The following is an 11,515-nucleotide window of genomic DNA, read 5'->3' as shown; positions in this document are numbered from 1 at the left end:
CACCAGCTCCTTTCATGAGAACATGACCTCCACCAGGCCAGAAGCCTTGTCTTGGAGATTCTCAATCCATCCCCACTCATAGACAAGTTCCTGGCAGGCAGTTGAGCTTAATAAACAGCATGGGTGGTTGAATGTGTTCTCCAGAGCCCCGGGGTACCTTCAGACTCAGGGCCTGGGCACCTGTTGCTCATTCTTCGTGGAAAGCAGTCCCCACTCCATAGCACTCCCCGCTCTGGCACTGGCTGCCGTTCACCCGTCCTGTAGGCTCAGCAGCCCGGGTGCCGCTTCCCCGGGAAGCTTTCCCATCTTCCCCCATTAGCCAGGCCCCTCCATTGCAATGCTGTCCTTTCCTTCTGTAGCCTTGGCAGGCTGGCCCGTGTGCACCCTAGGTCTGCCCGCCTCTGCCTCCCACTAACCCAGGAGCTCTCAGAGGCAGGGGCTCACCAGAAACCTATCTGCCACTCTGTCTATCATGTGCACTCTTCTGTCCCCTGGAGCAGTGTGCTTGGTGCACAGAGGACTGTGCTGACCGAGTTGGGCGAGGACCTTCTGAGTGCAGATTCCACCCCTTGGTCACGACTTTTGCCAGGTGGGTGGGGGCTTGGGACAGCTGGAGGTGGCGTGACAAAGTGCAGCAGTGATTTCACCATGAGCTGTTCAGCCGCACTGGGACATCTCCTCTCCTCCTTCAGGCCAGAGCAGTGGGGAGGGGGGGTCCTCGCTCTCAAGGGAGAACCCAGGGGATGAGGGGCGGGGAAATCCCTCAGACCAGGGAGAGAAGTGTTGTGGGGATGTGGGGGAGTTGGAGGGGGAGGGGGAGTCCCACCCCCACCCCAGGCTTCATGATGTCAGACTCTGCCCGTGCCTTTCCCAGTCCGGGACAAAGACCCATTGAGAGTTGGGTGGGGCTTGAACGCCTGGGTCCTGGAGAAGAGAGGGGCCTGGTGCCTGGGCTTTGGTGGTGGTGGTTGGGGTGACAAGGAGATCCTGGAGGTATTTGCATGTCCCAGCCTTCAGCATCAACACCCACCTCGTTGGAGCTGGAGTTGTGTGCTGGTGTAGTGTGAGGCTCCATCTCCTCCCTGGGTGTGAACTGAAGGCTGTTGCTGGGGAGAGGACAGTGTCCCACAGGAGCACTCGCAATAGTCGCTGACATCTGCAACTTGGGTCTCCAGGAGCCCTGTGGGAGCAAGGCAGCTGGAGCCCATGAGAGGAAGGGGCTGGGTGAGAGGACCTGTGACTGGCGGGCAGGTACACTGTCTAAAAGGACAACCGACCTGCAGATCCAGTGGCCGGTGCTGCCGCATCAGCTGATCTCTTACGAGAAAGCAGGTGTATCAGTTTTCCAGGACTGTTACAACAAAGTTTCACAAACTGGGTGGCTTAAAAACCAGAATTGAGGCCAGGCACGGTGGCTCACACCTGTAATCCCAATGCTTTGGGAGGCCAAGGTGGGTGGATCATGAGGTCAGGAGATCGAGACCATCTTGGCTAACACGGTGAAATCCTGTCTACTGAAAATACAAAAAAATTAGCCGGGCGTGGTGGCGGGCTCCTGTGGTCCCAGCTACTCAGGAGGCTGAGGCAAGAGAATGGCGTGAACCCGGGAGGCAGAGCTTGCAGTGAGCGGAGACTCCTCCACTGCACTCCAGGCTGGGCGACAGAGCAAGACTCCAACTCAATAAATAAATAAATAAATAAATAAATAATTTTTTTTTAAAACCGCCAGCATTGAGCTTGAATTCCAAGATCAACAAGATCAAGGTGCTGGCAGCATTGGTTCCTTCTGAGGGTGTGAGGATCTTTTCTGGGCCTCTCTCTGTATGGCATCTTCATCTTCACCCTGCTCTTCCCCCTGTATTCACCCCTGCCCAGATTTGCCATTTATTTATTTATTTATTTTTGAGACATAGTCTTGCTTTGTCATTGAGGCTGGAGTGCAGTGGTGCAATCATAGCTCACTGCCACCTCGACCCTCCAGATTCAAGCGATTCTCCTGCTTCAGCCTCTCAACAGTAACTGGGACTACTGGCTTTTTTTTTTTTTTTTTTTTTTTTTTTTTGGTAGAGACATGGTCTCACTATATTGCCCAGGCTGGTCTTGAATTCCTGAGCTCAAGAGGTCCTCCTGTGTTGGCCTCCCAAAGTGCTGGGATTACGGGCGTGAGCCCCTGCACCTTGTCAGATTTCCCGTTTTTATAAGGAAACCAGTTCTTTTTTTTTTTTTTTTTTTTTTTTGTTCCGAGTCTGATCTTATTTATTTGTTACTCAAAAAATCTTATTTCTGACTGGATTCAGACTTAGAAGTAGAAGCTCGCAGAGAGGAAAGTCTGCGTCTCTTTGCAATTTGTTCCTGGCGCTTCTCCTTAGCCTCCTTCATTCTTTTGGCCAAAAGTTTAGCATATTCTGCAGCCTCTTCCTTGTTTTTCTTAGTACGCTGCTTCTTCAGAGCAATACGCCGCCGTTTGTGCTGCAGGACACGTGGAGTAACAAGACGCTGAATCTTGGGTGCTTTGGTCCTAGGTTTCTTACCTTCTTTGTTTAAGGGCTTTCTTACAACATACTGGCGGACGTCATCTTCTTTAGAGAGATTGAAAAGTTTGTGGATTCTGCTAGCTCTTTTGGGGCCCAGGTGGCGAGGCACTGTAGTATCAGTCAGTCCAGGAATATCCTTCTCTCCTTTTTTTACAATAACCAAGTTGAGAACGCTCAGATTGGCATCCACAATGCAACCACGAACTGATTTTCTCTTTCTTTCTCCCGTTCTCCTTGGTCTGTAACAGGAATGCCCCTTACTCAGTAGCAGGCGGACACGGCCATGGGTCAAGACACCCTGCTTCATGGGGAAACCTTGTTTGTCGTTCCCACCACTGATTCGGACCACATAACCCTTCCATTCTTCACCCAGAGCGTCAGCAGCAACTTCTGTGGCCATACGCTTCTCATAAAAAGTACGAAGTTTGCGTTCATCGTCCACTTCAATGAGTTTCTGGCAGCCAGTGGCTGGGAAGGAGATGTTCAGCTTCATCTTGAAGCAGCTGAACGCCTCCAAGGCGCCACGGAAAAGAGCGGAAACCAGTTCTATTGGATCAGGATTCGCCCATCTCGTTTTAACTTGATTACCTCCGTGAAGACCCTGCCTCCAACTAAGGTCACATTCTGAGCTACTAGGGGTTGGGACTTCAATGTGACTTTGGAATTCCTAGCAACAGGAATTCAGAAGGAAGCTCTCGGCCATGGGGAGCTCTCACTTAAAGCTTAAAGCTCTCGTAGACAGGGGCTGAGGCTTGATCCATCCAAGGGTCCTTGCTGTCCTCAGACAATGCTGGCAGCTTCACAACCAGTCCTCCGCAGGACTGTGGCTTGCTCAAAATGCAAGTTCAAGGGCCCCACCTTGCACCTGTGGAATCAGAAATTCTGGAGGCCCAGTTATCTGCATTTTGTATGTTTATTTATTTTACAGACAGAGTGTCACTGTGTCACCCAGGCTGGAGTGCAGTGGTGCCATCATAGGTCACTGCAGCCTTGAATTCCTGGCCTCAAGTAATCCTCCCGTCTCAACCTCGTAAACTACTAGGATTATAAGTGTGTTCCACCACACCCAGCCTTATCTGCATTTTATTTTTATTTATTTATTTATTTGATTTTTTTTGAGACAGAGTCTCATTCTGTCACACAAGCTAGAGTGCAGTGGCATGGTCTTGGCTCACCACAGCCTCTGCCTCCCAGGTTCAAGCAATTCTCATGCCTCAGTCTCCCGAGTAGCTGGGACTACACGTGTGTACCACCACCACCACATCCAGCTAATTTTTGTATTTTTAGTAGAGGCGGGCTTTCACCGTGTTGGCCAGGCTGGTCTCGAACTCCTGGCCTCAAGTGATCCTCCAGCCTCAGCTTCCTAAAGTGCTGGGATTACAGGCTTGAGCCACTGCACCTGGCCCCATCTGCATTTTTACAGGCCCTCCAGGAGATTTTGAGCACGCTGAAGTTTGAGTATCTCTGCTTTATATGTTCTCCCGTCTCTCTAGGACCACCCCAGAGAACTGCTTGCTCGGGAGAGAAGAGCACCCCATGTCATTAAGTGTAATTCCTGATTTCGGGTTTCCCACCAACCAGGAGGGAGGCCTCCACCATCCCCTGTCAATATGAATCCTTTACATTGAGGAAGCACTGGACAGTTTCCAAAGCAATTTCACACTCATCCCCTTTGTTGAGCAACTCTAGAGCCAGATAAGCTAAGTCCTGTACAGACGCTTCTGTGTTTTTTTTTTTGTTTTTTGTTTTTGTTTTTGTTTTTGTTTTTGAGATGGAGTCTCGTTCTGTCACCCAGGCTGGAGTGCAGTGGCATGATCTTGGCTCAGTGCAACCTCTGCCTCCCGGGTTCAAGTGATTCTCCTGCCTCAGCCTCCTGAGTAGCTGAGATTATTTTTAGGTGTGTGCCAACACGCCCGGCTAATTTTTGTATTTTCAGTAGAGATGGGGTTTCACCATGTTGGCCAGGCTGGTCTCAAACTCCTGACCTCAGGTGATCCACCTGCCTCAGCCTCCCAAAGTGCTGGGATTACAGGCGTGAGCCACTGCGCCCAGGGCTTCTGTTCTTTTAAAGGTAAGGAGAGGCCAGGCATGGCGGATCTCACCTGTAGTCCCAGCATTTTGGGAGGCTGAAGTGGGAGGATCATTTGAGGCCATGAGTTTGAGACCCACCTGGGCAACACAGCCAGATCCACATCTCTACACAAAATACAAAACTTTAGCGGGGTGTGGCGATAGGCACCTGTGGTCCCAGCTACTCAGGAGGCAGAGGTGGGAGGATTGCTTGAGCCCAGGAGGTCAAGGCTGCAGTGAGCCATGATCACACCATTACACTTCAACCTGGGCTATGGAGCAAGACCCAGACTAAAAAAATAAAATAAAAAATACGGATGAGGAGGTGGAGCTCCGGATACGAAGAAGATGCATGCATGATGTTATAGCTAATAAGAAGCCAAGCTCACCACAACTCCCCTCTCCCTAACCTCCCCTCCCAGAGGACAAGCCTCCGTGGATTCCAAAGCGAAGGCAGACGTTGGTGGTGCACCGGGACTCATTTGGCTCCCAGCTGGGCTTAGTTTGGCTCACAGAATGTTAATGTAAAAAGACAAATTCCTTTGCTCCGTTGCCAATACTGTAAAAGCAAGAAATCGCAAATAAAAATAGGAATTCCCACCTTCTCTTGACGAAATCAGAAGCTCTAGCCAGGTTTGCCTGCCTTGGGCGCGGCGGCCGTGTCTTGGAGCCCTCTCCCGCCAAGCCTGGGCCTTCCCACTCTCTGCCCACACCCAACATTGAGGCTGAATGACCAATGCCCTTTACCATCAAGTGAGAGCTGTTGCTTCCTAGGAGCTAAGAAGACGGTGAAATACAGCTCCTATCTCTGTTTCTATCAAATGTGGGCGGGCTGGGCACAGTGGCTCACGCCTGTAATCACAACACTTTGAGTGGCCGAGGCGGGTGGATCACTTGAGGTTAGGCATTTAAGACCAGCTTGGCCAACATGGTGAAACCCCGTGTCTACTCAAAACATGAAAATTAGCCAGGCAAGGTGGCGGGCGCCTGTAGTCCCAGCTATTCAGGAGGCCGAGGCAGGAGAACCACTTGAAACTGGGAGGTGGAGGTTGCAGTGAGCCGAGATCGCACCACTGCACTCCAGCCTGGGCGACAGAGTGAGACCCTGTCTCGAAAATAAATAAATAAATAAATAATAGAAATATTTTCCCAGTTTCAGTTTCTAATACATCAGGCAACTAGAGATATAGCCCACTTCAACAAGAGCTTTTTGGAGTCCTCAATAATTTCTCACAACGTAAAGGGGTCCTAAGACGGAAAGGTGTGAGGGCCACGGCCTTCAGAGGCCATCCAGGTGTAGTGAATGAGCGAGATACAGGGGATTGTTACATGAGAGCATCTTAAGTTGTATTCTTCCAGGAAGGGCGCACTTTGCACGTGAAACATATAGGAATATGGTTCACCTCCACAAGACACTGAGTTCCTGCCCATTCTTTTTTTTTTTTTTTCTTTCTTTCTTTCTTTTATTTTTTTAATTTATTTATTTATTTTTTTTGAGACAGGGTCTCACTCCATCACCCAGGCTGAAGTGCAGCAGTGCTATCTTGGCTCACTGTAACCTCCACCTCCAGGGTTCAAGTGATTCTCCTGCCTCAGCCTCCTGACTAGCTGGGATTATAGGCACATGCCACCATGCCTGGCTAATTTTTGTAGAGATGGTGTTTCACCATGTTGGCCAGGCTGGTCTTGAACTCCTGACCTCAAGTGATCCACCTGCCTCAGCCACCCAAAGTGCTGTAGGCATGAATCACTGTCCCTGTCTCCTCCCATTCTTAAAAGCTGTATCACTCTCACTTTGGTTGCCCGACTTTTTTCTTTTTTGACACCGAGTCTTCTTCTGGAACTCCCAGTCTTTAGCGATCCTCCCACCTCAGCCTCCTGAGTAGCTGGGACCATGTAACCGCATTGGGCTAGAAACTGGGACATTTAAAAGCATGAGATACACCAGCACACAATCCATTAGCCATCTGGTGATGATGCCATCAGGTGTCACGGAGCCTCCTGGAAACTCCATTGTATACTCATGAGAGAACCACGGTGAAAAAGGCAAATAAACATCTTTGTAGGCCGGGCGTGGTGGCTCACGCTTGTAATCTCAGCACTTTGGGAGACTGAGATGGGTGGATCACTTGAGGTCAGGAGTTCAAGACCAGCCTGGACAACATGGTAAAATCCCATCTCTACTAAAAATACAAAAATTAGCCGGGCTTGGTGGCGCATGCCTGTAGTCCCAGCTATTCAGGAGGCTAAGGCAGGGGAATCGCTTGAACCCAGGAGGTGGAGGTTGCAGTGAGCCAAGATCGTGCCACTGCACTCCAGCCTGGGTGACAGAGACTCTGCCTCCAAAAAAAAAAAAAAAGAAAAAAAAAATGTCTTAGTAGTTTCCACCTTCAGGAGCCCTACAAAAGGAGTCCCCGGATCTTACTTTGAGAACCTTTATAGTAGTGTCCAATGTTTTGGCTTCCCTGAGCCACACCGGAAGAAGAATTGTCTTGGGCCACATGTAAAACACACTAACACTAATGACAGCTGATGAGAAAAACAAAAAAAAGTCACAAAAAATTATCATAATGCCTTAAGAAAGTTTACGAATTTGTGTTAGGTGCATTCAAAGCCATCCTGGGCTGCATGTGGCCCACGGGTGGAACAAGCTTGCCTTATAGGCACTGATTTCTACGGCTGTTTTAGGAAGATCTCAAGGAGAGGAAACATTAAGTTTCATCCCCCGTTATTGCAACATGAAGGGGGAGAACAGAAACGAATTTTCTTCACCAACTTTCCTGGCAACTTCCAGGACACACCAGCCCCACATGACCCACCAAGCACTGGCGCTTGCAAGGCAGGGTCAGGACAAGCTCTTAGCACAGGCCCTTGGCAGAGAGAAAGGACAACAGACACTCTGGTTTGGAAAACAAAAGAATCAGCCGTTTTATTCCAAGACCTGTGTTCTGGGGCAGCAGGAATAAATAAGGAAGGGAGGGGATGGGGGCAGGGCAGGAAGGTTCTACGTCCTGCAGCACATCCCACACTTTGATCGATGACAGCAGCCGCAGCAGAAAATGCAGATGGGGAAGTGGGTGTCTCGCCTCCTTCGCCTCTGGAGCATGGGCTGTGAGAAGGAAGGGAGTGTGAGCAGGGAACCGACCTGGGCATGCGGAGGGAGCAGGGGGCTGGGAAGGGCGTCACTGGTGTGCTCACCGTCCAGCTGGCCCTGGCTCCAGCTCTGTCCTGAGGTTGCAGCTCTGCAAGTTGTCCCGTCTGTGAAAGCAGAAGGGGGTGTTGAGGATGGCAGGGGGCCCGGCGGACCTCTGAGACTGGCTCCCAGCAACCTGCTCCTCTCCAAGTGGTTTAAACCCAGAGCTCAGTTGGACTCCTAGGAGGGGCCTTGCTTTCTTGCTTCTGCTCACCTTCCCATGGGCGGCTCTTCCTAAAAAAAAACCTCCCAGATCCGCCTCCTCCTCTTTCCACAGCTCCTACTCTTCTTTGGGACATCATCTTCCCTTGCCTGGATGACAGTACCAGCCTCCTAACACATCTCCCTGCATTCTTGCCCCTCAATCCATTTGCCACACAGCAGAGTCACTTTTTTTGTTTGTTTTTTAGACAGTCTCCCTCTGTCGCTCAGACTGAAGTGCAGTGGCACAGTCATAGCTCCCTGCAGCCTCGACCTCCTATGCTCAAGCGATGCTCTCACCTCAGCCTCCTGAGTAGCTGGGACAGCAGGTGCACGCCACCACACCCGGCTAATTTTTAAATTTTGTGTAGAGATGGAGTCTGGTTGTGTTGCCGAAGCTGGTCTCGAACTCCTGGGCTCAAGTGATCTTCCTACCTTGGCCTCCTGAAACTCTGGGATTGCAGGCGTGAGCCATGGTGCCCGACTGGCAGACTAATTTTTTAAAAAACGTGGCCAGTGAGATTGTGGTTTTCTCCATTTAAAAAACCTATAGGAGGCTGGGCGCAGTGGCTCACGCCTGTGATCCTAGCACTTTGGGAAGCCGAGATGGGAGGATCACCTGAGTTCAGGAGTTCAAGACCAGTCTGGCCAACATGGTGAAACCCTGTCTCTACTAAAAGTACAAAAATTAGCTGGGCGTGGTGGCGGGTGCCTGTAATCCCAGCTACTTGGGGGGCTGAGGCAGGAGAATTGCTTGAACACGGTAGGCGGAGGTTGCAGTGAGCCCAGATGATGCCATTGCACGCCTGCCTGAAAGACATAGCAAGACCCTGTATCAGAAAAAAAAAAAAAAGCCTATGGGGGCTTCCTCTTTACTCCAAGGAAAAGTCAGCGTCTGTACGGTTGCCCACAAGACTTTGGGACTCTGCCCACCCCTCGGCCTTATCCCCAAGTCCCACCATCTCCTCTTGCTCAGCCTGACCCTGGGCTATGCCAGTTCGTCCTCTCCTCGGGTCTCTGCTGCCTCCATCTCTCACCCTCCAAGACGAAGGCCAACTGTCACTTTCTCCTGAAACACTTGCTTGACTGCCAGCCCCTTGACCGTGCCGTGGGCCCGCCACCCGTGGCATGTGCCTGCTGTCCCAGCTATTTGGGAAGCTGAGGTGGGAGGATTGCTTGAGCACAGGAGGTCGAGGCTGCAGGGAGCTATGACTGCATCACTGCATTCCAACCTCAGCAACAGAGCATGACCCTGTCTCTAAAAAACAAACCAAAAAAGTGACTTTACTGTGTGGCGAATGGATCACGGTCACTCTACCACCGTCTGTTATGTGATTCATGAATAGCATGTACTAGACACAATTATTTGTTCATGTTTTCCTCAGTCTTTAACGAATTCCCTGACCAGGATGAGAGGTCTCCTCTCTCATCTACCTTGTTCATAGCCTTGTCCTCACTGTCTAGAATAAGACTCCACACAGCGTAAGGGCTTCGTAGATACCCACAGAATTAGGACCTTCCAATCCCTGTCACTTGGTGCTTCATCGATTTCTGTTCTTTTTTGGAGATGGAGTCTTGCTCTGTTGCCAGGCTGGAGTGCAGTGGTGCAATCTCAGCTCACTTTGCAACCTCCACCTCGCAGGTTCAAGTGATTCTCCTGTCTCAGTCTCCCGAGTAGCTGGGATTACAGGCACCTGCCACCACGCCTGGCTAACTTTTGTATTTTTAGTAGAGATGGGGTTTTACCATGCTGGCCAGGCTGGTCTCAAACTGACCTTAAGTGGTCTGGGCATGAGCCACCGTGCCTGGCCTGGTTCCTGTTCAGCTGCCAGCCCCCCTGAGCTGTCCTGAGCTCTACTCAGTGCTTGGGTGTCTCTAGTGCCCTAGGCTGGGGCCTGGCTCTCCCATCCCTGCTGCCCTTCTAAGGACCCAGGCCACTGGGCTCTCACCTGTTGTGGGAAAACGGAGCCACTGGTCAGGCTGGCGAGGAGGAGAAGGAGGAGGAGGCAAGTGGCCCAGATCTGGGAGCTCAGTGCCATCGTGCCGTCTGTCTGGCTGTCCCACTGCTAGGTCTTGAGCTTGCTCTGGTGTCTGGGACCCAGTGACAGTCGCTTTTATGGGGCCTGCCAGGGGAGGCAGTGGTCTGGGCCCCCTCCCCTTTGCTCTGACTCATTTCCAAGAAGGTGGTGGCGCCGAAAAGGCGGGAGAGATAAGCGGGAACAGAGCGACAGGGAACAGGGTTGTGTCACCCTCAGCCGGCAGAGGTGTGTTCAGGGGGTGGGGCAGACGGGGTCACAGACACACACTGCTCGCCAGCCATCTGGGGAGCCCTTTCGCCATCATGATGTCATTCTGCTGATTGAGAAAAAGTTACCCCTTTTGCTTCAGCGGTTAAGCAGTTTGATGATCTGAATCAAGGTTCCGTTCTCCTTCACCCACTTCCCTACCGCCTGCATGCACACAGGGCATGGCCAGCAGCTGCCAGGCTCCTCAGGAGTGTCCGGCATATTGGGGGAAGCATCCATTGCTTTAAGCTCTCACCACACATGTATAGGTTCTGGCAGGGAACAGTGGATAGCCCTGAGCATGGCGAGCATCAGCGTGTGCCCCTGATCCGCACGCGGTGTTTTCCCAGCGTCAGACCCTTGAGACGTGTCTCTGGTAACTGGAAAATGTTTGAGCAAACTTTTGGCCATAAATGACAGCAGTAATATGGCCCAGTGCGGTGGCTCATGCCTGTAATCCCAGCACTTTGGGAGGCTGAGGCAGGAGGATCGCTTGAGCCCAGAAGTTCAAGACTAGCCTGGGAAACGTAGGGAGACACCATCTCTACACAAAAAAAATTTTTTAAACAAATTTAGCCAGGCGTGGTGGCACACATCTGTAGTCCCAGCTACTTGGGAGGCTGAGGCAGGAGGATCACTTAAGCCCAGGAGGTTGAGGCTGCAGTGAGCTATGATCGTGTGACTGCACTCCAGCCTGGGTGACAGAGCGAGACCCTGTCTATAAAACATAAAATAGCAGTAAGAGGAATAGCTGACATCTGCTGTCTGATGAGTACATTTTATACGATGGCACGTGTGTTGACTCACTTCTGCACCAACTTAGCCTGCGCCGCCTGTTCTCCCAGCAGCACTTGCTGCCCCACCTTCAGCTCTGCTCTGTGTTCAGGGGCTGCCTTCTCGGTCACCCAACCCCAGGGGCTTCGGCTCCCCAGACCCCACTCCCTTTCAGGAGCCTCCTCCACGTTGGACACTCATTTCCTTCACTTTACAGAAAAGGCACTGAAGGCAGAGATCAGGGCATGGCCCAAGCTTGCCCAGGCAGAGGTAGAGCTGGGATTCTGACCTGGACAGCCTGAACCCAGGGCCTCTGCTCTTACCCACCAGGCTTCCCCATCTCCCCTAAAACACAGCAGGGTACAGTGGCATGCTAGAACTGGCTCAACAGAGCAGACCGTGCACATCTCGAAACTCTTCATTCACTGGCATCATGCCGGTACCCTGAAATCAGCAGT

At 51.5% G+C, this 11,515-nt stretch overlaps 1 protein-coding gene and 1 pseudogene across 2 annotated transcripts; both read right to left on the bottom strand.

The window, feature by feature from the left end:
- Positions 1 to 1,796: 1,796 nt before the first annotated feature.
- LOC718556 (small ribosomal subunit protein eS6 pseudogene) lies at positions 1,797 to 3,068 on the bottom strand (annotated as a pseudogene). The gene has a single exon (XR_001441400.3). The product of XR_001441400.3 is annotated as a small ribosomal subunit protein eS6 pseudogene (transcript).
- A 4,439-nt stretch (positions 3,069 to 7,507) lies between these two features.
- On the bottom strand, positions 7,508 to 10,197 carry HAMP (hepcidin antimicrobial peptide). Its single transcript, XM_015123671.3, has 3 exons — positions 9,948 to 10,197; positions 7,803 to 7,862; positions 7,508 to 7,713 (listed from the first exon to the last, which is right to left on the bottom strand). Exons 1-3 carry the CDS (start codon positions 10,035 to 10,037, stop codon positions 7,609 to 7,611), a joined length of 255 nt encoding a protein of 84 aa, XP_014979157.1. The 5' UTR covers positions 10,038 to 10,197; the 3' UTR covers positions 7,508 to 7,608.
- Between the last annotated feature and the right edge of the window lie 1,318 nt (positions 10,198 to 11,515).

Source organism: Macaca mulatta, chromosome 19 (genome assembly GCF_049350105.2).
Source record: "Macaca mulatta isolate MMU2019108-1 chromosome 19, T2T-MMU8v2.0, whole genome shotgun sequence".
In the NCBI taxonomy this organism is placed as follows: Eukaryota; Metazoa; Chordata; class Mammalia; order Primates; family Cercopithecidae; genus Macaca; species Macaca mulatta.
This window is presented reverse-complemented; position numbering and strand designations above follow the sequence as displayed.

Coding starts and splice junctions, on each gene's coding strand:
- HAMP (XM_015123671.3), bottom strand. CDS start 10,037: ATGGCACTGAGCTCCCAGATCTGGGCCACTTGCCTCCTCCTCCTTCTC. Junction 7,863..9,947: donor GCTCCGTTTTCCCACAACAG/GTGAGAGCCCAG, acceptor CTGCTTTCACAG/ACGGGACAACTTGCAGAGCT. Junction 7,714..7,802: donor GAGCCAGGGCCAGCTGGACG/GTGAGCACACCA, acceptor TCCTTCTCACAG/CCCATGCTCCAGAGGCGAAG.